At 46.9% G+C, this 25501-nt stretch overlaps 1 protein-coding gene across 1 annotated transcript in view; it reads right to left on the bottom strand.

Moving 5' to 3' along the window:
* The window catches only part of citb (citron rho-interacting serine/threonine kinase b), a 30847-nt gene extending 7316 nt beyond the window's left edge, over positions 1-23531 (bottom strand). Inside the window, 25 exon segments of the mRNA XM_077003455.1 lie at positions 114-225; positions 228-268; positions 911-934; positions 1262-1435; positions 1625-1823; positions 2227-2334; positions 4142-4282; positions 4671-4775; positions 6559-6694; positions 6984-7177; positions 8760-8957; positions 11225-11278; positions 11460-11657; positions 11962-12136; positions 13514-13623; positions 13826-13942; positions 14140-14235; positions 14661-14786; positions 15927-16067; positions 16230-16283; positions 16433-16486; positions 16600-16770; positions 21845-21964; positions 22107-22250; positions 22514-23531. Of these exon segments, the coding sequence (XP_076859570.1) occupies positions 114-225; positions 228-268; positions 911-934; positions 1262-1435; positions 1625-1823; positions 2227-2334; positions 4142-4282; positions 4671-4775; positions 6559-6694; positions 6984-7177; positions 8760-8957; positions 11225-11278; positions 11460-11657; positions 11962-12136; positions 13514-13623; positions 13826-13942; positions 14140-14235; positions 14661-14786; positions 15927-16067; positions 16230-16283; positions 16433-16486; positions 16600-16770; positions 21845-21964; positions 22107-22250; positions 22514-22627 (3106 nt within the window). The 5' untranslated portion in view covers positions 22628-23531.
* Between the last annotated feature and the right edge of the window lie 1970 nt (positions 23532-25501).

The raw sequence follows: 25501 nt of genomic DNA, 5'->3' as shown, positions 1-25501 counted from the left end.
TTATTATCATTATATTGAGAAATGTCAAAGGGCTGTAATGATATTTGGCATTTCATGTGTTGTTTCCTACATTCCTTTTTTCCTTCGTACGCGACTCCTTTCGCACAGCCTACCGATACAGGTGGCCGCCTGGCGGGCGAAGTGGACGGTGTCCAGACACACGGTGCACTTGGCCGCCCTCATGTTGAGCCCCTGGGTGAAGCGGTGAGGGTGTTGTGGGTCCCGTGGGTGCTGTGGTGGAGTCTCTCCTTCACCCGCCGTGCGTACTCTACACAGGGAGAACAGTGCAGTTTACACTCCTCCCACTCACCCTCGCCCATCCTCCCTTAAGCGGCTTATGAGAGCAGGCAAAAGCGAAAACGTCAGGGTGGCCATTCTCCCAGAGAGCTCCGCTGGCCGGGGAGGGACTGCAGATTAGTGGCCTGATGGGCGTTGCGTCCTCGTCCCCTGGTGTGACTGCCCGTGAATGAGACATGCAGCTTTTCGGCTGAAATGCGGCCTGTGGCGTTCCAGACGGTGGAGGATGGGGAGAGTGTGATCATGGCAGGTCCTAGAGAGGCGTGGCCTAAGGCAGCCGTCAGAGATAAGCTTACTGACCCCGATGGGCTGTGCGTGGAAGTGGCCCTGAAGCGTGAGGTCATAACCTAACGGCAGCGCGACCTTCATTTATGGACGTTTTAATAACGCGCCGTTTCCGTAGCTAATGGAAATGTAAGGAGAGGCACCTACTAGGCGGTAAGGACTGCGCACTGCTACATTTTCAGTAGATAATACAAGTCTCATTCAACTCATAAAAGAGACATTTGAATTATTTAGCTAAAGCTTTTTTGCCTTTTCTGGTCAGCGAGCTTATCTCTGGAGAGAAGGCGGGAAAAGCGTGAATCCTTAGCCTACTGCAGGAGAAACTTACTTTCAGAAGTGGCTCTCCTTATTTCTGCAGGACAATGACAAAAAGCACAATGAGTGTGGCGAGACAAGGCTGAGACGAAACTGAGCTGCACAGCAAAACGGCCAATTTGGGGTCCATTCAGCAAAAAAAATTAAATATCATACGATAGTATCGAGGACTACATCAAATTTTACTGTCGTTTCCTTACTTTGATCATAATTTCTTTGTTACATAACACGTGAGAAGAAGCCGAGGCTGACCTAAAGGTTCTTTTATTTTACACGTGGCGCACGTAAACTTGGCACCTAAATTCCTGGCTAGGAGAAATGAGGGGCGGTGTGAGACGCTCCAGCCGACCCTCCGCCTACTCACCCTCGGGGTTGGAGTTCTCCTTCCTGCGGCCGGAGCTGGACGGCACCAGGCTGGGCGGGTTGGCCTGGTGCTCGGGGGATTTGGTGGATTTGGTGGACATCAGCAGCTGCTGGCGGGCGAGTCCAGGGGTGGCCGGGGTCCCGCCGTGCTCCAACGCCTTATTAAACTGCACGGCTGTGAGAGGTTCAGAAAGAGGCGTGGGCGTAAGAGCTTTGCTCACTAGAGCCTTTGTGGTTGGCGTGAGAAAGGACGACCTGGCGAACGGAGAAGTACGGCCTGGCATTGCGTGCGGTGTGGCGTGACTCAGCGTCTTAAATTTTTCCAGCTACCCTAACAGCTGTGAAGCCCGTAGGGCGCGCTCACCCTCTCGGAGCTCCAGACGCATCTTCTGCAGGGCCTCCTCCAGCTCCGAGCAGCGGGCTCGCTCCTTGTCCAGCGCCGCCTTCATGTCGCTGTACTGCAGGGGCACGGGCGTCACCACTGGGACGGTGGGCACGGGGGCCGGGCCCTGGGCCGCCAGCGCCGCCAGCAGGTCCTCCCGACGCCTGCCCCCGAAGAGGCCCTGCACACCGAGGCAGAGGCAGAGTGAACCGCCCAGGCTCCCTGGAGCCGCGACCCGGGAGGGGGGCCCGAATGTGTTCAGAACCTCGGCCTGCGCCGGCGGAAGGTCCGAGGGGTTCGATACTCAAGCAAACCAGGCGGCCCTCTGTGTTTAGAGCGTCCGTTTAGCTCCGTGGCTTGGGCAAGGCCTTCATGCAAGCTGTCTTAGTGCATGACAAATGCAGGATTGCTAATCGTCTGGGACATTGTGCCGTGGACGTGCAAAGCTGGACCATACTTACATGGGGTTATAGGGAAACCTAATTGGGGGGGGGATGGAGGGAGGGGCTTCAGTGAGTGGCTTTTTTTTCAGCAAGCAGTTAGTCAGGTGGGTTTAAGGAGGTGAATGCCCAGCAGACTCTGACCTTTTTCTTCTTAGAGGGGTGGTCTACCTTGGCCTGCAGGAAGTCTATCAGCTTGGTCTGCTGGGTGATGGTGCCTTCCATCTTCACCTTCTCATGAGAGTACGCCGCCTGCCAGATCAGTTCAGGTTCAGTACTCGGTTTCAGTACACGAGCATGCGCACTTTACATGTTCAGGACCTCCTGCTGAGTCCTGTGGACCTATGGCCACAGTGACTATTTGGACCACTGGCGTACTTACTTGTGGTAATACACATATTAATCATTAAGATAGATTACAAGTAATACCATTTTATCATTTGTTCGATTTCATCATATATCAATAATCATTTATGTTTCTAGAGGTATATCAGATTAATTTTGTCATAAGGCAAATTGTTGCCTAGGAAACATATAATGTACTAGAATAGGGAGCAAAAGAGGAGAGGAGGCGGAGTCTAATAATTCATACAGTAGAACATCTCAATAAATTTGTGCTTCGAAATACTGATCTCCTCTCAATACCAGAAAATATGCATTAATATACAGTAATAAAGGTCAGTAATTGGTAGACATAGTTTCTTTTTTCAAATGTATTAGATCTCAAATTTCCAAAATGGTCTCAGCTATTCTACTGTAAATGAAGACCTGCTTGTTTCCTGGGTGTGTGGTGCTGCTGTGCTGTCTGTGAGTGGGCGTGTACCTGTATGTGCTGTCTGTGAGCATCCATGTACCTGTATGCGCTGCTGTGAGTGGGCATGTACCTGTATGTGCTGTCTGTGAGTGGGCGTGTACCTGTACGTGCTGCTGTGAGTGGGCGTGTACCTGTATGTGCTGCTGTGAGTGGGCGTGTACCTGTACGTGCTGCTGTGAGTGGGCGTGTACCTGTACGTGCTGCTGTGAGTGGGCGTGTACCTGTGTGTGCTGCTGTGAGTGGGCGTGTACCTGTATGTGCTGTCTGTGAGTGGGCGTGTACCTGTGTGTGCTGCTGTGAGTGGGCGTGTACCTGTATGTGCTGTCTGTGAGCATCCATGTACCTGTATGCGCTGTCTGTGAGTGGGCGTGTACCTGTATGTGCTGTCTGTGAGCGTCCGTGTACCTGTATGTGCTGCTGTGAGCGGGCGTGTACCTGTATGTGCTGCTGTGAGTGGGCGTGTACCTGTATGTGCTGCTGTGAGTGGGCGTGTACCTGTATGAGGTGCTGTGAGTGGGCGTGTACCTGTATGTGCTGCTGTGAGTGGGCGTGTACCTGTACGTGCTGCTGTGAGTGGGCGTGTACCTGTATGTGCTGCTGTGAGTGGGCGTGTACCTGTGTGTGCTGCTGTGAGTGGGCGTGTATCTGTATGAGGTGCTGTGAGTGGGCGTGTACCTGTATGTGCTGCTGTGAGTGGGCGTGTACCTGTATGAGGTGCTGTGAGTGGGCGTGTACCTGTATGAGGTGCTGTGAGTGGGCGTGTACCTGTATGTGCTGCTGTGAGCATCCGTGTACCTGTATGAGGTGCTGTGAGTGGGCGTGTACCTGTATGAGGCGCTGTGAGTGGGCGTGTACCTGTATGTGCTGCTGTGAGCATCCGTGTACCTGTATGAGGTGCTGTGAGTGGGCGTGTACCTGTATGTGCTGCTGTGAGCATCCGTGTACCTGTATGAGGTGCTGTGAGTGGGCGTGTACCTGTATGAGGCACTGTGAGTGGGCATATACCTGTATGAGGTGCTGTGAGTGGGCGTGTACCTGTATGTGCTGCTGTGAGCATCCGTGTACCTGTATGAGGTGCTGTGAGTGGGCGTGTACCTGTATGAGGCGCTGTGAGTGGGCGTGTACCTGTATGTGCTGCTGTGAGCATCCGTGTACCTGTATGAGGTGCTGTGAGTGGGCGTGTACCTGTATGAGGTGCTGTGAGTGGGCGTGTACCTGTATGAGGCACTGTGAGTGGGCGTGTACCTGTATGTTCTCCAGCTGGTACTCCAGGTCGGTCCTCTCCGTCTTCAGCAGGTCCGTCTGATCCAGCGCTTCCTGCAGGCCCTGCGTCAGCCTGAAGATGTGACTCTTCTGCATGTCCAGCTGCTGCTGTAGCTTTGCTTGCTGCATGCATGCACACAGACACACACACACACACACACACACACACACACACACACACACACACACACACACACACACACACACACACACACACACACATAAACGCACACACACACACACACACACACACACACACACACACACACACACACACACACACACACACACACACACACACACACAGATCACTTCTTCAGCACAAATTCAGCATTTCAACCCAGTTTCCAAATGCATTAATAGTGACATTGGTAATGGTAGTGGAATCTAATCAAATATTTGCCAAAACTCCAACGCTGCAGGTTACAGCTTCTTCTGTTTGCTCGTCCATTTCAAAAACTCTGGTCGGCTGTGGGAAAACGAGCGGGACGGCGGGACAGCGGGACAGTACCTCGTCCACAAGCCTCTGCTTCAGCTCACGCTCCGTCTCCAGTTTCTGCTGCAGGCTCCGTGCGTTCATATCCAACATGGCGTGCTTCTTCTCCAGGTCGCCCAGCTGGAAGCGGCAGCAGTCAATAGAGATAAGAACGTAATCAGTAATTAACATTCATTTGTATAGCACTTTTTCAACGACCGTTGTCACAAAGCGGCTTTACGTATGTCCAAGCCCCCCAGTGAGCAAGTAAACGGCGACGTGCCAAAGAAAAACTCCCTAGAGCATGAAAACTAAACCTTGAGAGGAACCAAGACTCACAGGGGGACCCGTCCTCTTCTGGCTGGCATTGGACAGCACAATAACAATATCATATCATCATATCACGGCCTTCAGGCATGATCCCCATCGCATCCAATCATTTACATGAATCCGATCACGGTTCTCGACGGTCATAATACGTCTGACACAGGAGATGACAAAGACAGGGAGGACCCATGGATAATCTCTCCAAAACCCATTCCGTCCTGGCACCACACGATAACACTGCGCACTGCATCTCAGCTGGAGGAAGAGGAAATGCAATGATGGTCCATCTGAAAATGCAATATGGTGCAACTCTCTTGCAATGCTGGATGGGTCTGCATTGATGATATACTGTGACTGTAGTCACAATGCAGAACACAGACACTGCAGTGGCCAGAACGATGTCGTCATTCCCAGAGTCTCCAATGTGCTGAAGAGGAAGGGGGTTCTGGCTTCAATACGGGAGTGAAGTTTTAATCCCTGCTCGAATTTGTCTTTTAGCCTTTGGCTCCCACCACTGTGCGTTGGTAAATATCCTTTTATGTGGAAAGACTGATGAAAAAGGAACACTAACACTACTAAATTATGTATGGTAAAATACATAGTGTATGTGCAAATGTGGTGTTTCTAATAAAGTATATGGTGAGGATATTATTAAGTATATAAATATTAAGCATATTTAATCAAGATCATTTACTTAAAGCATTTAATCATTTTGTTATTAATTAACAAATAATCATATTAATAATCATATAAAAGTATGAGCATCAGAATTGTAAGAATCTTACAGTAATGTCTCAGGATCTTACATCTACTTTTATACAGTTCCTTTATCAATATTTATGGACATCTTTTAACTTACATCTGTTCCACTCAAACCATCTAGCAGAATGTGTTTAGGAATGTGGGTTTTAAGGTTCACAATTATCTACTTGAAATGACTGAGTCAGGTTTCCATCTGTAAGGACATTTACACTCATAACTTGGATCGTTTCAGAGCTGATTAGGCTCGGAACATGACGAGAAGAGTTCTGCTTGGTTCTGGAAGTCAGGAGCAGTTTAATGAGCTGGCGTGAGTGAGAGGATGTCCTTCAGGATGAGGGGGCAAACGGGCCTGAAATATTGCATCAGAAATGAGGAATATATTTGGCATTTGGACAGTTTTATGTGTCAGATTAATGTTGTAACTATGATCGCTGGTTGGTTCTATGTGGTTTCATTGATTGTATTTTTACACAAGCATTTTATAGAAAAATAAAAACATACTGAACATATGGCTTGAAGCAGTGACACTGGGGGGGACTGAGAGCAGAGGGCTTGTCTGAGATACACTGTGCTGCTAGAATATAGTGTGGAGATGAGAAACAGTATGGAGATACAGTGCAGAGATGAGTTACAGTGTGGAGCTGGGAAACAGTGTGGAGATGAGTTACAGTGTGGAGCTGGGAAACAGTGTGGAGATGAGTTACAGTGTGGAGCTGGGAAACAGTGTGGAGATGAGTTATAGTGTGGAGATGAGTTAGTTACAGTGTGGAGATGAGTTAGTTACAGTGTGGTGCTGGGGTACAGTGTGGTGCTGGGATACAGTGTGGAGATGTACCGTGTCAGACAGGCCCTCCGCCTTCAGCTTCTGATCCTTCAGGGCTTGCTGTAGCACGAGGATCTCGGCCTTGTGCTCCTTCACCGCCAGCTCCACGGCCTGCCGGGACTCAGAGCTGCGCTGGTCCGCCCGCAACCTGGGGCCCACGGAGGGGCAGAGAGAGACAGGGAGAGTCGGAGAGAGAGACCAAGAGTGAGAGATAGGGAAAAAGCAAATGAGTGTGTGTGAGAGTGTATGTGTGGTGAGTGTGCTTTTGTGTGTGTGTGTGTGTGTGTGTGTGTGTGTGTGTGTGTGTGTGTGTGTGTGTGTGTGTGTGTGTGTGTGTGTGTGTGTGTGAGTAGGGGTGTGTGTGTGTGTGTGTGTGTGTGTGTGTGTGAGAGAGATGGGGTGTGTGTGTGTGTATGCATTAGGGCTTGGGCTGGAACCTGTTCTGTTTCTCACTGTCCAGTTGTCTCTGCAGGTCTCGTGCGCGGCGCTCTGCCTGCTCCTTCTCCTCCTCCAGAGCGCTCCTCCAGCCCTCCCACTGACGCTCCTTCTCCAACAGCTCATCGTTCATGGTCTCCAGCTCCAACACCTGCTCCTCCAGCATGGTACATGTCGTCTTCAGGGTCTCTATGTTCTACACACACACACACACGCACCCACACACACACACACACACACACACACACACACAGACACGCACACGCATACACACACACACACACACACACACACACACACACACACACACACACATTACCAATTCAAGTCTGACTGATTATTCAAGATGAATTAATGATGAGGTGATGTGAGACATGGCATTCTGTCCCACAGAAGACAGCATTATGTCAACACCAATCAGGATTCAATCATTTCATTCTTCGTTAGGAAAGATTGATTTAAATGAGAAGCACATTCTCCTGATGAGCCCAGATACAACCCACTGATGGAGTAGGAAAGTGACCACATTTGCAGTATCTCCTTTCTAAATATGAATTCCGTCCCAATGGATGTCATTCCTGTCCAGTATCTTGAAGAACTGACACGTTGAAGACGCTGACTGACCGAGACAGACGAGTCACGTCTCAGATGGCTGAACTGAGTTACATGTCCATTAATGCACCAGAGCTGCTGAGATGCTATAATTACAATGGAACTGGCAGTACAAAGGTCAAACACGGGAGATGGAGGCAGGTGGAGAAACGACTACACGCACAGCAGCACCATCACTGAGAACGCGGACGCAAGCAAAGGGTCAAGACAGAACTACAAGAATACCAGCTGGAACAGAAAGCAGGTAAGTAATACACAAGAGATTTGGCTGAGCGTGACCTGTGAGTGGCGGGGACATACACAGTCCTAATGAGTCCACTGTCGGAGGCGGGTGTGCATAATAAGTGGGCGTGACCAGGGCGGAGCCAGGAGAATGACGGGCAAACCCGCAGTAGCAACAACTGGGGCGGAGTCTTTCACGCATCGCCGACGGCAGCCCGCCATTCCCTCCAAAAGCAGCAGTTGAACTGGGCAGACGTGCTTTACTAAAGGGAGTCGACCCTGTTGCTCATGAAAAGGGTGTCGTAGGGGAGAAATGAGCTGAGAACAGAAGAACAGAGTGGAGAGGGAGCGAATAGGTGCACCGGCGCCGTACAGCCCGCATGAAGTCCAACGCAGCCGGCCTGTGGGGCCCGGGGGGGGGGGGGGGGGGGGGGGGGGGGGTGGGGGGGGGGGTGTGGATGACGCATCCCTCCTTCCCACAAGTGTCTATGATTACCATTCGCTTGTGTTACACAACCACCAGCACTGAGACAGCACACACCCACACACACCGCCTCCCACGTGAGGCAGCTCAACTCACACACACCGCCTCCCACGTGAGGCAGCTCAACTCACACACACAGCCTCTGCTCTCTTCCACTGCTCTGAAACTTAACAAGCTTCTAACATTACTTGTCAGCTGGTTAATCATGCTTTGTGATGGGATTAAGGACTAACGTGGTATGTATTTCTCCCCCCTCATCCAATCAGCTTCAGTGTTTTAGAGCGCGCGTCTGTGTTTTGACTGCACCTCTGAACCATACTATTGGGGCTTTCGTAGGATTTCAAAAGCAAGTGGTTATTGTGTTTGTTTATTTATCTTTATATTGTCCTCTGTGTGCGGGCGTGTGTGTATATGTGTGTGTGTGTGTGTGTGTGTGTGTGTGTGTGCACTCTCCACTCACCTGTTTCTGATTGTTGAGGTGCATCTCCCTGTCGGCGACCTCCCTGCGGAGACGGTCCACCTCCTGGCTGAGCTGCACCCGCTCCTCGTTCTCATCCGTGGCCTCGTCCAGCTGCTTGGACAGGTAGAAGTTCTGCCGATTCAGCTCGGCGTTCTCCTGCGTCAGCTGAGTCAGCTGCTCCTCCAGGTCCGTGATCACCTGCACACGCAGGCCAGAGTCGCCGCTTCAGACGAGCCCTTGGTGGCCCCAGCACAGACCCCAGCTGCGCAGTGGACATTACCGACAGGCAGACCCCGAGGACTGAGAAGGACAGCTGGGGACGGTGGCTAAATCTGTGGGCAGGAGGGCCTCGCAGGCTTTAGAGTGATCAGACTGATAGGTTTCACTGTGCCTTTGAGGAAAACTGATATCTGGACTAGAGTCCCTCGTCCAATTTTATCGGCTTCTTTATATAAACAAAGGATCAAAAAAGAAAAAAAAATCTGAGCTAGCAGTTATGTGGGAGGAGAAAAGAGTGTTAAGGAATATGTTGGAGATGCTTTTGTGAAATCGTCCTCAGATCAGCAGGGACGGCGCTAATGGGACGATAATAGATTCTTCGTTCTTAATGGTGAACGGACATTTCATTCTTTCATTTTATGCAGAGAAAGGGAAAGCGAGGGCTGAGGCGCGAGCGAAGAGCAGTCGAGCCAGAGATGGATGAGTGTAGGAGACCCTCTGCTTATCATTACTGTAAAAGGCGCAGAAACACACGCATGCTGACCTACTTTCGCCGCCCACTGACCACCGTTTTGCATCCTGCCACGGCACACACACTAAACCCAGGTTGGCCGATTCCCCTCTGTGTAAACGGCGGAGGTATTTAAAGAAGCTTCGTCAGGGGGTGCAAATTCTCAAACGCATAAAATCTGTTTTCCGAATACGTTTAGAAGTATCTGAGGTGCCATGCAGAGATGGAGAGCTTGACGGTTTTTACAGCCAGTCCTTATTAACACAGTTGTTCCAACCATCGTTTATAGTCGTAAAACACGAGCTCACCGAGAGCAATAAAGCGAGCAGAGTGACAGGTTTCTCACTAATAAAAGAAACCCAGCTACAGCTACAGCTTCCGGACGTAAACGCGTCCTCGTGCATTCAGAACGCCGTGAATGTCCTTTTCTAAAACCTTTTTAAATACTTCATACTCATTCACACCGTGTTTTAAATAGCAATATTATCACATTTGAGTACATTTTTATGTTTGTGGAGTTTACCACAAACTGGACTGGATTTGCAGAAATGCAAAAGTCAATAACACAATCACAGTCAGTAAAGGGTTTTCAGTATAACATATGTTAGAAGTGTTAGTGCACTTTGAGTTTTCACGGCGTTTTCTGGAGGTTTACATAACCGCCCCATTAAGTCCACTGAGGGTCAGAGAGGCAGATTCCTCAGTGACAGGCGTGTTCTGCGGGACTACAATCGATGGGAGGGACTTTAACAAGGATATAAATAAGAGATACAGTCCCCAGTCTACTGAACACAGTGATGCTTGGATCCAGTCAGAGTTGACTGGGGTGTTGAACAAAGCCCACGTCTTCCTCCCAGTTGTTCTCCCTGGGATCCAGTAACACATCACTGCTGGGCCTCGGCAGCACCAGCGCAGCGTGGAAGCTGGCTCCAACTCTGCATATTCAGTGCAGCATTAAAATAACTCCTCCGAAATAACAGCGCGACACCCACACGTTGCCGTCCACGCCTGCGTCCTCGGGGTACGTCAGAACGCTCTGCTGATTCACGTCGAACCTTCTCACGTTAATCGATGCAAATAAAGGAACCTGCATCTAGCGGCTATCCGCGTCTGCGCAAGCGCACGCTCGCAACGTCCGGCCACGGCGAACGGGAAACGAGCGCAAAGGCGCAGTCAGGGAGGCGCAAAGGCGCTCAGGGAGGCGCAGTCAGAGGACGCAGCGCCGGCTGATCTGGAGCCGCCGTGAAGGCGATCACACAGCATGCGCGTGGGAGGACAGGAAAAGTAGGGCAAGCGCATAAGAGAGAGATTTTTTTTTCATTCCTGTGCATTAGCTATGTGCAGTGATTAATCAAGCCACTTCCAACATTTGTCAAAAAACTTCCACAAAGGGGCCTGCGCTTACAAGGGACCGCATGCATAACTAATGTAAGGAGTGAAGTTCACCTAACTGAAAATAACATTAGAATACGAAGGGGAGGGGGAGTGTTGGTTTAATTACAAACTGTGATTAAAGGACGTCTGTTAAAGAGAACTGGGCCAAGCTAAAAGCTGTTGAATATTTTTCATAATCAAAATGGTGCGGAATATCAACCACTTGGTGGAAACGAGGCCATCTGCGTCAATGCATGTGAGACACAGACTCAATTAAGCAACACTCTTATTTGTTGGCATGTGTCAATCATCGAGCTCAGCACATCAGTTAGTATGAGGCAGTCAGATGTCCATCACGTACCGCACAGCTGTCTCTCAGGGCGTCAAACTTGCGCTGGATCTCATCTCGGTGGGCCTTCAGAAAAGAGAGAGTGAACGTGTCACAATCAGAAGGAGGACACACCCCTCTAGAGCTCCTCCTTGGTTCTGAAACAGTGTGAGGCATCCAGGCATCTCTAATAGCTTGCCTGCAGTGTTACACAATGTATATGGATTTTCCGTGATGGTTACTGTCTCTAGCTCCTCTCGCTCCTCACCCGGAGGACGGTGATCTCCTCCTCGGCCTCGGCCGTGGTCTCCTCCAGCTCGGTCTTGGCCTGCTGCAGCTGGTTCTCCAGGGCGTGGCGTGCCGCCTGCACACTGCTGATCTGCGCCTCGCGCTCCTGCAGTGACAGCGTCAGCTCCGACACCTGCCTCTTGATCTCCAGCTTCTGTTCCTCATGCTCCAGGCCGATCTGAGGGAAGGGAGGAGGTTTTCACCCAGGCGTGTGGGTCCACGGTCCAGAGGGACTGTGTCGGAGGGGGAAACCGAGCAGCTGATGCTCTAGGAGGGTTTGTGATCCCTGGGAAGCGTGCATGACAGCAGAGTGAAAACAGCTAGTGTGACCGACAACATCTAGCGTGGCAAAGCCCTTGTTCAGTGTGCGTAACTACTGGTACCGGAACATCTTGCTCTTTCGTTCCCCGTTCATTCCCAGACAAGTCACATTTGCTCCCGCGTTAGCGCCGTCTCTCACGGGTGCACCGGTCCGTTCTCACCTCCCTGAGCCGGGCCTCCAGTTCCAGGACTCGGCTCTTGTTGGTCTGCTCCTGCTGGCTCATCTTCTCCAGGTGCTCCTCCAGCTTGGCGTTCTGGGCCTCCAGTTTGCCTGCCTGAGACTCCAGGTAGAACTTCTGCTGCCTCAGTTCAGATATCATTTCCTCCTGGGCTTTCCTGCAGGACAGCAGTGACAGTGACGGTATGAGCGCAGCCTCTCAAGCTGAAGTCGCCATTCTTGACGCGTCGACGAAAATGGGTCTGTGTGATTATGGTGATGTGTTACTGGTGACAGTTGTAGACGAAATGATACATTCACCTAGGTCAGAGTCTTACAAGCTGTTGATGCTCCACATTTTTGGGTTGACAGATGGTTTTCACTGTGTAAGTTAAGTGGAAAATATGGGTATGAGTCAGCTGGTGTTCTCTGAATTTCTACGTGAATGGAACTTAAATTTTGATGTGCACTTCACCTTTGCCTATATGTCACAAGTTATAACAGAACGTTCTTGATAGACATTCTAGAACTAGAACTGTAATTCTAGAACTAGGTGGCCATTAGAAACAAGCAACAAGGTTTTCACTGGGATTTTGGTTTTTGAAATCTTTGAACATGTTTGTTCTTTTTTCATGTACCACTTCTCTGGCGATCCTGCTCCACGGCCCTGTACTGATCCCTACACTACGCCCACTCCTCAGGAGAGCAGCACAGCACATCTTCTCCCATGTGTAAACTGTCTCACTTTGTCTGACCATAATGCACTTGGATGAAATTCTTATGAAAATGAGTTTTTATTATTCTATTTATATGGAGAAGAAGTTCACATAGTCACATCTGAACTGACCAGAACGATTATTGTTTTTTAAAGAGGCTGTGAACCTTGAGGTTAACAATTTTTTCCATCATTAATTCCATCCATTCATTTTGTAAGGGGTTTTTTTTTGTTCAATGAATACATGGTGATTTAAAAGCAGTGCATTAACAGCATTTGGTAGTTGTTATTATCCAGAACAACTCACATATTTATCAGTATGACAGGGTGGGAGTCAAATCCATGACCTTGGTGTTGTTAGCAAAGTGTTGGACTGTATGTGCTGTAACACAGTGTTTCTCAACCCAGTCCTTAAGGCATACCAGACCTTTCCACATTTTTGCTCTAACCTAATGTGTTGGGAACTTGGACAGAGAAAAGTTCTGCAACTGTCAGGTGGGCGCTTGAGGACTAGATTGAGAAACACTAACAGGTGAAATATGTGTGTGTTAGTTTGTGTGTGTGTATGTGTTTGCAATTTGTATAACAGAGCTCCCATTACTTATCGTGACTTTGATGAAGATCAGATGGCATTTTAGGAGCTCTTTAGGCAAACCATTTCAAAAGGTTCACAAACTTTTCCTCACAAAACACACAGGAAGATCCTCGCTCGGTAAATGGAAATACGGAAACCTACTCTGGATGTGAGGGTGAAAGAAGAAACTGTGACTAAGCGCTGAAATCAGTGCAGAGGATGTGAAGTAATGAAAGTGAAGCAGCACTTGGCTTCCTGTGAGCTCACATGTTCTTCTGAGTGTAGATGCTGCTATTGGCTGCCAGCTTGTTCGCCTCCGAGAGCTCGGCGATCCTCTGCTCCAGGCTCGTCATCTTCGACTCCATAGCGTTGATTGTCTGGAAGAGGAAGAAGCAGATCAGATCAGCCATTCAAATTGCAAACATTTCACATTTATTTCTAAGGTGATCCTCCTTTCACTGGCATCAGGCTTTCAACTGGCAGTGTGTGTTTTACAAGAATGTCTAAGTAATGTAATGATGGTGGTGCAGTCTGAGGTCTAACGGTGTCTGTAAGGGTTTGGACGGCTGTAAGTCGTACTGCTGTCTGATCGCTGATCAGTTTGCCCTTCTCCCGAGCTTCCTCCTCATACACATTCTGCTTAGACTCCAGGACTTCTTTGTTAGCCAAGTCTGCCTTCATCTGAGTCTCCAAAACCTGATATGAAGAACAGCAAATGTGACGAAATCATGACTTAAATGTGACTTAAAAATGGGATGTGTTTCAAAATGATACATGACATTCTGAATCAAATTGCAGACTTGATCATATTTGTAATGTGTTTCTTTTTTAAATCAGCAGTGGAAAAACCTTTAGACAGAAGAACAGAATGCATTGCATACTGAGGACACAACCTTAATTTTATCCTCATACAGTTTCTCTTTCTGCTCCAGTTGGGTTTCCATGCGCTGGGCTGTGGCTTGAGTTTCACGTAAGTTCTCCTCCAGTTCCTGTGATGAAGAACTATGCATAGTAATTCTCATTCAGCCTGTGGCAGAACCCCATACTCTGACCCTGACCACAAATACATGCGCAGTTTATGCCAGAGACAAAAAAGAAACTTGAACGGCAAAATTTGAACAATGTACAGCCATTCATCTAATGAGAACAGACCTCAACGTGAATCAGTGTGACGCCCATGATCCTGGCCAGAGAGAGAGAGGTATGATCCATGTTTACAATCTGCCGGTTTTGGAACCGGGACTGTGGCACACGGTGCGTGCTGGGAGCGTGAGTAGAGGGTGTGGGGCCACTGCTCAGTCAGGCAGATGAAAACGGGTGTGTGTGTGTGTGTGGTGGGGGGTGGCGTATGAGGGTCTGTATGTGTATGTGAGCTTGTTCTTGTACCATCGGTTGGTGCCCTAGTGTCTTTTACCATGATCTTGTCAGCCATCTGTTGGATCTGCTGGGATTTGGTCTGGATGTCCTCTTTCAGTTTCGTCTCCCTACGCTCCACCATCTCCAGCCTCTTCACCTGGTTCTCCAGGGTCTTCCTGCCATCCTGATCCAACAATATATACCATGCTGTTTATTTAGAATAATAAGATTTGGGGTCTTTATTGGGTTGCATTGCTTTAGGTCTTGCTTAACACATACAGTCTACAATGCACAGCCTAACAGCACATGCTCACACAATGCTACCTCTTTACCGACAACAGGCCTTTGACACTAGCCCCAGGCTTACGATTAAGAAATAATTGCACAGTTCAGGTTCACTAAGAGCACTCAGGGCAATATGGAATCCACTTCAACAAACAGGATATGTTATGAGGTACAAGTAGTTTAGTAAATATCACCAGTGACACGAAACTGGCCAATAAATGCAATGGAGCATCTAATAAATAACAGTGCTAATGCATAACAGTGCTGTGCTCACCACCATGAGAAGTCATGGGCTATTAGTAGACTTACCACTGGGTATATTGAAAAGACCAAACACACTGCTGTCAGGAGTGATATAGCTCGAGCTTGGCATGTTTTGATAATGAAACAGCGGGATCTTTTTAACCCATCTGCATGTACAGTTTTGCATATACAAGTTTTTTTAATAAACTCAATAATACTCAAGATCACATTAACTAATATGCAAGTCACAATGAACATGATTCTTGTGTGTTCGAAATATGTGGTATATACAGTAGATACCACTAGGCAGTGTAGCATCTTCTGTGTGTGTGTGTGGGTGTGTGTGTGTGTGTGTGTGTGTGTGTGTGTGCTGTCAAGCCTCACTGGATAACACTCTTTACAGGTAATTAAAGTCTAACAACACCAAATGGTACGAAAAGTAGTATGTGAATCAGTTCCTATATTCCTTTATAGTGTTGTTATAGTTCTATTACTATAGTGCCAGCTATAGTAAGACATTTTGATGTGTGTGGCAAATGCCCCTCAACTAGGCAATACTTTACAATGACCAGAGAAGTGATAAAACTCCTTCAACTCAGAACAAACTGGATTCTCTTTCAGCTTTCTAGGTGCATGAAACATCTGGGAAAGCTGTTATATTATTCAGATCTGAATGCTTGGTCTCACCCTGAGCTGGTCTCACTCTGGGCCTTGGGATGGGCTCTGCTATAAATCTGAGATATGGCGCGGACACTCAAACGGACCAGACCATCATCTGAACCAAGCCACCTCTGACCTCGGTCTCACGCAGTCGTCTGCGCAGGCTGTCCGTGGAGTCCTCGCGGGTTTGCAGCCGCTCCACATCTCGCTCCAGGCGCTCTTTAGCCTGACGCACATTCTGCAGCAGCTCGGTCGCTTCGGTGCTCGCCTTTACTGCCTGAGGGGAGTGGAAGAGCCCATCGGCTACAGCGGCAAATATCTGCACTCCGCTCCCATTACACCTGAACTCTACGTGAAAAGTGTACAGGCATCAGGAACTGATAGGAGCCCTCTATGGCAACGGTGAAACCCCTTTTTGAGGTCGTCGATATTTTAGCACCTTGGCAAGCTTGTCTTGAAGCTCCTCAACCTTTGCTTGCTGCTCTTCATTGGTCTGAGGAAAAAAAATGCAATAAAACATTCTGGATTGAAAATAAATTTCATGGCTTTGGGAGGGGTTTCAAGTAATAAAATATTGGAATGAATCAGCTCCACAGCAGGTCGTAACAATATGAGGGTTATTTGAAAAGTCAACCCGCTGACCTTCTGCAGTTTAGCGAGGAGCTCCTCCATCTCTAACTTGCCTTGCTCCTTAGCCTGGAAAGAAAATGGAAGCTGCAGCTATTCCAGCCTTCATGACCGCACTGAACCAAGTTCCCACCCATGCAGTTGCTTCTAAGCTTCTAAGTGCAGCTTCCTGACCGTCTCACCTTCTGGATCTTCTGTTGGTAGTCCGCCGCCTTCCTCTTCAACTCCTCGCTGGTCTGGCGCGACTCCTTCAGCTCGGACTCGTACAGATCGCTCCGGCGGCGGGCGGCCGAGAGGTTCTCCTCCAGCTGACGGATGGACGCCCGCATCTCCTCCAACTGGGCATGGTACCCCTGCAGAGTAGACCGAAGAACTCTAGCATGCTGCACTGAACGTCCCAACAGGCAGCACAGAAACAGCGCAGGAGAGAGGAGCAACCTCCTCGAGATTAAAACTTCAGATTGATTCAAGATAAAAAATTTCAATAGTGGGGCTGCTGTGAGAAACAGTGGGAGGATCATATAGAAGAAACTAGTTCTAACCCTAGTTCACCGGGGAAAAAAATATTAAAGGTGACATGGTCCAATGAAAGCTATGGTGAAATAATGGTCAGATTATGGATTAAAAAATAAAGAAATAGCCACTAGCCACTAGAAGACCAGGAAAGGAACTGGAGCTAAATGGCTGAAAGGGCAAAGAGTGGGTGTACAGAAGAAGCTTGTCTGTCAGAGTCTACTTCTGCAGGACGCCTCTCAAATGCACCATTACCTGCTGCTTACAGCTCTGCTCTGTGTTATATGCCCTCTGGCTACATCTGCTCACCTGGTAGCCATTCGGCACTGATTACACCAGAACTAGAGGGGCAATGGGGGTATTGGGAGGCACTGAACAACACAGCAGATGTTTGAATTACAGCTTACAGCACATTAAGATGGTCATCTAAATTCTGGTGAGAAATTCAGTTCGATTAAATTCAGTTCATTGTCATTCAAACGTGTACAGTAGAAATGTGGTTTGGCAAATCTCCAGTGTAGGCACACAACATTTAGTGCGAGACATAACACATTAAATGAGTCACGGTACACAGATTTTACTTAAACAAACACAAATAGAAGTAAACATTCGGTGGTGTGCTACTGCTTATCTGATAAAGTGCAGTGTATCATGTAAAGTATGTGGTGAGTATGACTGGGTGGGTATGTAGTGATGTAAAGTCAGTGCAGTATTACAGTCTGAAGCAGACCAAAGTAGCTGATGGGGTCACAGTGGATGGTTTTGCTGTATAGAGTTAAATGTGTGGCGTGAGGGAATTAACTGCTTGAGGGAACAAGATGGATTTTGTGCTGTGGAATGGGCTTCCTGATGGTATTGGTCCAAACAGGCTATGTCTGGGATGAGTGCGGTCTGAGGTGACACTTGGCGTCTTCTTCTGACATCTCGTGGTGAAGATATGACAACCTTCAGGCAAAGTGGCTCTGGTGATAGACTTATAAACTCATTGTATGACTTCACAGTCAGACTGTGGAGCTGCCATATCAGATTCTTAATATGCTTTCCACTAAACTTCTACAGTAGGTGGTATTGAGCTGAGGGGAGAAGACTATTCTAAATCTTCTTAGAGCACGTAACAGAAGATTTTCCTTGTGAAATGTGAGGTGTGGGACAACCTGGTGAGATCTTCTGTAGTGTGTAGTCTGTGTGCTCTCCTCTCCTCCATCTAAAACAATAATTTCCTTTGTTTTGGTGACACTGAAGGAGAGGTTATGGACAGTACAACATGAGAGCTACCTCCTCCCTTCAGGTTTCATCATACCCAGTGATGAGGCCTATGACTGTGTCATCAGCAGACCTGAAGTTTGAGTCATGCTCATGAGTCTACAGACTGTAGATTAATGGCGAGAGCACACAGCCTCATGGGGCTCCAGTGCCCGGGGTGAGTGTAATGGAGGTTGGGTTGCCTAATCTGGACCTCTGAGGTCCACGAGCTGGAAAGTCCAGGATCTGGATGCAGAGAGGATTGTTGACATGTAAGGACCTGTGCTTAGAAACCAGTTTGAGTAGATAACAGAATGATTAGATACCAGTTTGATTAGATAGCAGAATGATTAGATACCAGTTTGATTAGATGGCAGAATGATTAGATACCAGTTTGATTAGATACCAGAATGATTAGATACCAGTTTGATTAGATACCAGAATGATTAGATACCAGTTTGATTAAATAGCAGAATGATTGTATTTAAATGCAGAAGTAAAGTCCAGGAGCAGCATTCTGACATAACTGTTCTGTTTCCTGGGGGCTTATTGCTATGTGTGTGGTTAGAAAGACTCCATCCAATGAATTCTCCATTGACCTGTTAGCACAGTACAAACTGTAGTGGATGTTCTGTAGAAGAGGGTCTTCTACAAAGTTATGACACTGATCATGATCAGAAGAACAAATGAGGATATCCAGTAACAGCTTATATATAATATAATATGAATGAATACACCAAACTGGCATGCTAGAAATTACTCAGACCTATTGCTTCAATGTCTGCAGTTATTATCCGTCAGAAGTAGGCTACATGAAGTCAAATGAAAATCAAAGGTAAAGTTTACAGTAATTAATTCATTAAAGTTTTTTCCAGTAATTAAAATGATAATAAGAGGCAACAGAAACAACATAGAAGAGATTCTTGTGAAATTACCATTTCACTGGAGATTATAATGTGCACCCTTTATTAACTATAAATCAACACAATCTGGTTGCCGCCATTCTCTTAGCCAGCCTGAATTATCACTAGCTCACTAATTGCTCTGTGCAAACAACTTCAGCCATGAAACCAATGTGGTATGCAGAAGCAGATAGACATGAAAACATCTGCAGCAGATCCCAAAATAGAGAAGCATGGATGGAGAAAAAACACCCTCCTCAACTCAAACAACAGTTCACGAACAAACACTCGCATTCACTGTGAGCAAAAGCACTTTATGTAATGTCCATTATTGGAGGTACAAATCTAGGAGAAACAGCTGTCCATATATCAATTTATGCCTCTTGGGTATCCATTAAATGTTGAAAATGTGAATTTATGTAGAGTGCCTTTTAATTCCAAGGCTTTGTGCTGGTAGTGAAGAGTGTATTCAGTCTGTAGGTCTCCCAGGCTTCCCACAAAGACAGCAAGCCGAAAGCTCTTTGTTTACTGGGTCTTTCTCTCTTGCCCCAAGATCCATCTTGCCTCACTGCTGAAGCTAAGCATCAACGTTATTTGGATAAAAATGTTCTCGAAGAGTAAAGCCCCAACTGTATTACGTTTATCATAATTCAACATTCCTGTTTTTGTGTTTGTCATAAATTTGTGGAGGGAAAAAAAGAGAAATGGTGGGATGTGTTTGTTCAAGCGGCACAATGAGAAATGAGGCAGAAGTGATATTAATTTTGATGGAACACAAAACAGTCGTGCACTTCAAACACAATCAGCGATGTGCTTGTGAGGTTTGCCCCGCCAGCGTGTCTGCAACGGGCAACGTGAACTCGGTGGAGTGAGGCAGTGGCGTTACCACGCTGCACTCTCTCACCTACAAAAACACTTCAGCCCACATTGCGAAACGGGCCTGGGTTCGTGTTTTGTTCTCGTACACGAGCTCGCCTGGAGTGTGGGCCATCACAGGCAGAATTCAAGCTCCGCTCCTACAAAATCCGCAATTAGACGCCAATGGGCGCGAAGGGGGCGCTAAATGTTTCATCCAGCCTAAAGACAGCACGGCTAATTGAAGACCAACCCCCCCCCCGTTTGCAGTGACAGCCTTCTCGCTGCATCTGCACGCCCTTCACTCCTGGCTACCGGGTTTTGGTCTCCATGGCAACCTGCCTGCGATGGAGCCGGGTAGAGCAGCTTATTTTTTCCCCATTAGCTCGCGCCTCCTCTCTGTCGCGCGGAGCCTAGCGCGCGCCATTCTGCCTGTTCACCGCTGCTTCAGGTGGCCACATCTAAAGGAATATCGGGAAGATAGCAGGATAAGATTAGCTCGTTTTGCTAGCACGCTGCGCTTGCTCCAAAGGAGCTTGCACTAACCGCTCTTTATCGAGGCACTGCCAAAGGCAACTTAAGCTTTTTCAGGAGGGAACATTACTTGGGCACCATCCCAAGACTCGTATCTCACAGGCTCAATGAAGACACATGGCGCAGTATGAGGTTTTATTAAATCAGTGTACCCGCACATGCACACACGTGGACCTGCTTCAGGAAGGAAAGTCCTGCCAACTTCTGGTGTGCATGTAATTAACATGCGTAGCAGGAAGCTAACGTCCGTGACAAAAGCCACATACGGGGTAAACTAATAAAGAGTGAGGTCTACACACACAGGAAATTGAAGCTACAACAGAAGAGAGATCCATAAACAGACCCCTCGTAAATAATCCACTCTACACATACAACACACAAGCCAGTGGTGTGAAAACAGGCACTTCTAACACTAATGAAGTGGATGGCAAAAATGTCACACTTCATACATAAAAGCTATAGGCTATAGAAGCATATTTTATAAATGGAGTAAAATACGAAACATCAGCCTTTTCATATAAGCTATGTTACATATCATTGATTGACCAGGTATGCAGTGGCCAAGCCAAAGGGGGGGCAGAGGTGGCAATTGCCACCCTCAACAGAGCCCTTGCCACCCCTAGTGCCACCCCACTGGAAATGGTAATTTTAAGAGAAAATATGTGTTTCCTTTCGTTCATCATTTGTATATGGACCCCTCTGATAAAGCCTCGGTCACCCTTTGGACACCCCTTGAAAAAAAGTCTAGCTCTGCCACTGCAGGTATTGTCCTGTGGTAGGGAACTGGTCTTGTGACCGGAGGGTCGTGGGTTTGATTCCCAGACCTGAGGCCATGACTGAGGTGCCCTTGAGCAAGGCACCTAACCCCAACTGCTCCCCGGGCGCCGGGCTAGGGCTGCCCACTGCTTTGGGCATGTGTGCACCACAGCCCCCTAGTTATCACTAGTGAGTGTTTGTGTGTGTGTGTGTGTGTTCTAATTGCACAGATGGGTAAATGTGGAGGACAAATTTTGATTGCGGTGAAAAATCACCATTGGCAAATATGGCACATTTCACTTTATAGGAATCCAAACAATCCTTTAGGGTCAGAATAGTAGATCCCAAAGCAGATCTTATTCTAAAACCTACAGGGTAATGAGCTGGCCCCTACAAGCATCGTCTGTTGTACAGTATCTTAAGCTTGCCGACAAAAATTTTAATATTCATCCACGTATGAATATCTCTAAGCCCATGCCTCTCTATGCAGATAAACAGACACTTTGCACCCAGCTGAAGTACAAGACAGCTGCCCAATAAGCTGATAGCTGCAGCCTGAGCGCTGATAGGCCACTGTAGTGCAGGATAACCCCAGGGAGGAGGAGTGAAGGCAGACATTCTATACCTGCTCTTTAATTTCCTGTAATTTGTTGCTCTGCTCCCGGATATCATGAAGTAGCTGTAGGGCCTTATCGTCCTCCTGAGACACCTCCATCCTTGCTTGCTCCAGACTGCGCTTCAGACTCTATACACACACACACACACACACACACACACACACACACACCAAACACCCATACCCGTCATCATTTACATACGCCAGCATGTCTTATGAAGAAGAAACCTATAGGTAAACTATTGACAGTATTCGTAAGGTGTGAACTCACACTGCACTCCGTAATGTAGGTGGCCAGGTCCTGCTCCAGAATGTTCCTCTGGGTCTCAGAGGCTTTCAGCTCAACGTCCTTCTGCTGAAGCACTGACTCCAGGTCAGACATCTTCCTCTGCACTTTAGAGATCTCCTGCTCCATCTTAGGAGAAGGTCAAGCACACACAGAGAAGCTTCACCACTGCATTTGAATACTATTAATGTAACAAAGATGTGAGAATATAGATTTAATATGATGTTGTTGCAGTCATTGGGACCCTCATGTTTAATACTATGGCAATAAATCCATTATACTGTAGTGTTATAGCCCCTTTCTTAAATAACGTAATCTGAAATATAGTTCTGATTGGACTTATCAAAAATTCAACTGGGAACTTTGCAAAAATTGTGAAAATGCATACCTACCTTCAAATATATCTGAGGGTATTGCTGCAGTGAGACTCCGGAGATGTAAAGGTCTTTTTCTCTCGCCGTGCTCTTGGTCTGGAAAATAAGGTCTGCAGCACTTTGTCTTGACATGAGGGAAAAATAACCAAGGGAGGTCAAAAATGATACCAAATGACCAGCAGAGACCTACATCACATCACCATCAGAAACCTGACGTACCTAACAATACCTGACAATACCTGACATCTCTGAACATCTCAAAACAAAATGACTTACAGTAAAGGTAATTAAGAAAACATCAAATGACCCTCATTTCATACATATGTAATATGAATAGAATAATTAGCTCTGCATAAATCCAATAGAATAAGAAACATAAATCTGTCCCTCAATGAGATATAAAAAATTACAAATAGTTATAGTATGACAGCTGTTAAGGATATTCAATATTATGGACTTGTATTCATAAATAAAATGATACCTATTTAATACTGGTTCTCTGTCTCCATTGTACACATAGTACAGTTTATTTTTATCAGTGAAAATCATATTAGCAATGCATGCTGGGTTTTATCTGACACACCGTAGTGTAAATTTGGCAACCAGTGGGATGGAGGGAGAGAGGGAATAAGCAACAGCATAAAAAGGTGCTAATAAAAGAATAGACTCCTCTACACTCCAGTCTTGTGGATTTCATTCTCTCCCATTCTCTCTCTCACGCTCCTCCTTTCTCTCTCCCCCTCTCTCTCTCTCTGCTATACCTACTTCACAGTGTGCTCGGAGGCTTACCGATTACAGCACATTCTCAGATAAACCCCAAAAGAAGCTTATAGATCCACTATGCAGCTGTTCTCAAAATGCACGTGCTCAATGTTCGCAAGGATAGGTGACAAGTACACACACACACACACACACACACACACACACACACACACACGTGCGCATGCACACAGATGCACACTCACCCACCCACACACAAATATCTCCTCAAATCTGCTGAGCGAAGTCCATTACTCACCCAAAGCACATATGAGTTCAGTGTCTTTCAAATAAAAATAGACATTACACTACATGTACACTATAACACAGATCAAGTGTAAAGGTCTTTTTGATTTGTAAAATGCTGCAGATTTGTTAATGCTGTTATTCTGCAAATGTCTGTCAGACATTCCCTGTGCTAAAGCAAACCTGCATCCAGCAATTCTCCACTGCTGTAAATCTCAAAATGTTTTTACACTTTTGCATAGGATAATTCAAGCACACCGTCATGTCATCCTATTAATTGTTTTTATGTCTTCCAGTGACCAAGCAAGCTGGGTAATTAGTGTGGAGCTCATTTTTAAAACAACCATAATTTTAAAGTCTAAGTGAAATACTGCAATTAACATAAAAGCCAAGCACTTCTGGAGCCCCGCAGAAGCCAAGGTTTCGTCACCATGTGCGACCGAGCATTCAGAACGGGACTGTGCGTCTGCAGCCCAGCTGGAGGTAGAATTCAGTAACTAGAAAAGCGGCTCCATGTTTCCAAGAAAAGCTTTTGCTTCTCTTCCCCTGCTGACAGACTCTCATCTCTGCAGGAAAAGCCTTACAAATGCGACTATATAACAGCAAAGAAGGAATCAGGAAAAAACCCCTGACCAACGATGTCCCTTCTTTTGAGAACCACAGTGATCATATCCATGACAGATGTGAGGCAAACGCATGACTGGGAGCAAGATCTGACAATCAGAGAAAGATCAACATGAATGTAATTGGATTTTTGAGGTAACAAAACTGTAACTACAACAATTAAATTGGGAGATTTTGGAATGTGATAATAAAGAAAATGGCCATCAAAGTTTCAGCTGTGTGTGTGAGTTATTGCACAGTGCAACATGGTATGCACTGCACAGTGCTCGGTGACCACTGCAGCACATGTGATGGGTTTGAAGTAAGCAGGTGCAGTGTCAGTACACAGGAAGTCCTGACTGACATTTTCACTAATTGAAGAAGCTTGACAACAGCAGGGAATCAGTTTGAGTGATCCACTCTCAAATAGATTTGTATCACTTAAACAGCATGTTTTATCACGGTCAAAAGCTGTTGCCCACTGCTACATCAAATAAACTGTGGTCTACTTATTGAAACAATGTGGCAGCCAGAGCTGTGGCTATAAATGCATTTGTACACTTCTGTCTACCTTTAGATTTTGGACAACTGAAACCTCTGGGTGAATCTTGTGTACAGACAGCCTAAACAAGGCTTTTAAACAAATTGTTTTGGCACAGCACATGTTTTTCAAAAGGTGCCAAAAATTATTCAATTCTTCCGCCACTGGATAACCTGTAAGGCTGATTAAAGAACTGACCCCAGTTCAGATATAGTTCTACAACTATATCTACTAGCACTAGATAATGATTTCATAGGAAATGCGTGCTTATGTAATTTGCAATGACATATTTGCAATAACGTAAGACGTAAGAATATGGCGCAGTGTACCATGTGAGGAATTACACCTTGATGAACTGTTGGAATGGTTAAATGCATTACTAAGGTCTTCTATGGACATTACAACATCATCTCATATGAGGTGTTCGTTCCATGGTACAGTGGACAATAAACGAATAATTCCAGTCCCAGTTATCAGATAAATTCTCTTTAAAAAGAGAAACCACAATAAGATTAACAGTCAGCGCCTATGTTTCTGTCGCATCCACGTGATATCTAGGCGCGCATGTGAGCACCGCTACTGTATTGTGAACGGTTCAAGGAACGTCATTTTCCCTTATGTTCCCAAACATGTTTGAAACTCTCGGTGATAAATCTTGTAGCGTGAGCAGCTCCATTGCGAGAATCAGGAGCAGCCCAGCACCCAATGACAACACGAGAGAAATGGTTGGCAAAAGGAGGCGGCAACAACTGCTATGTTTCGTTGCAACATTCACCTCCAGCAGTCTTGCTGCCAGTGTTGCCAGGTTCGCGGTTTTCACGCCAAATTGGGCTTGTTTGAAACTCCTTCCGCGGGTA

The sequence above is a fragment of the Brachyhypopomus gauderio genome, chromosome 4 (assembly GCF_052324685.1).
Source record: "Brachyhypopomus gauderio isolate BG-103 chromosome 4, BGAUD_0.2, whole genome shotgun sequence".
Lineage (NCBI taxonomy): Eukaryota > Metazoa > Chordata > Actinopteri > Gymnotiformes > Hypopomidae > Brachyhypopomus > Brachyhypopomus gauderio.
Note: the sequence above shows the minus strand (reverse complement) of the source record. Positions and strands in the feature narration are given on the sequence as shown.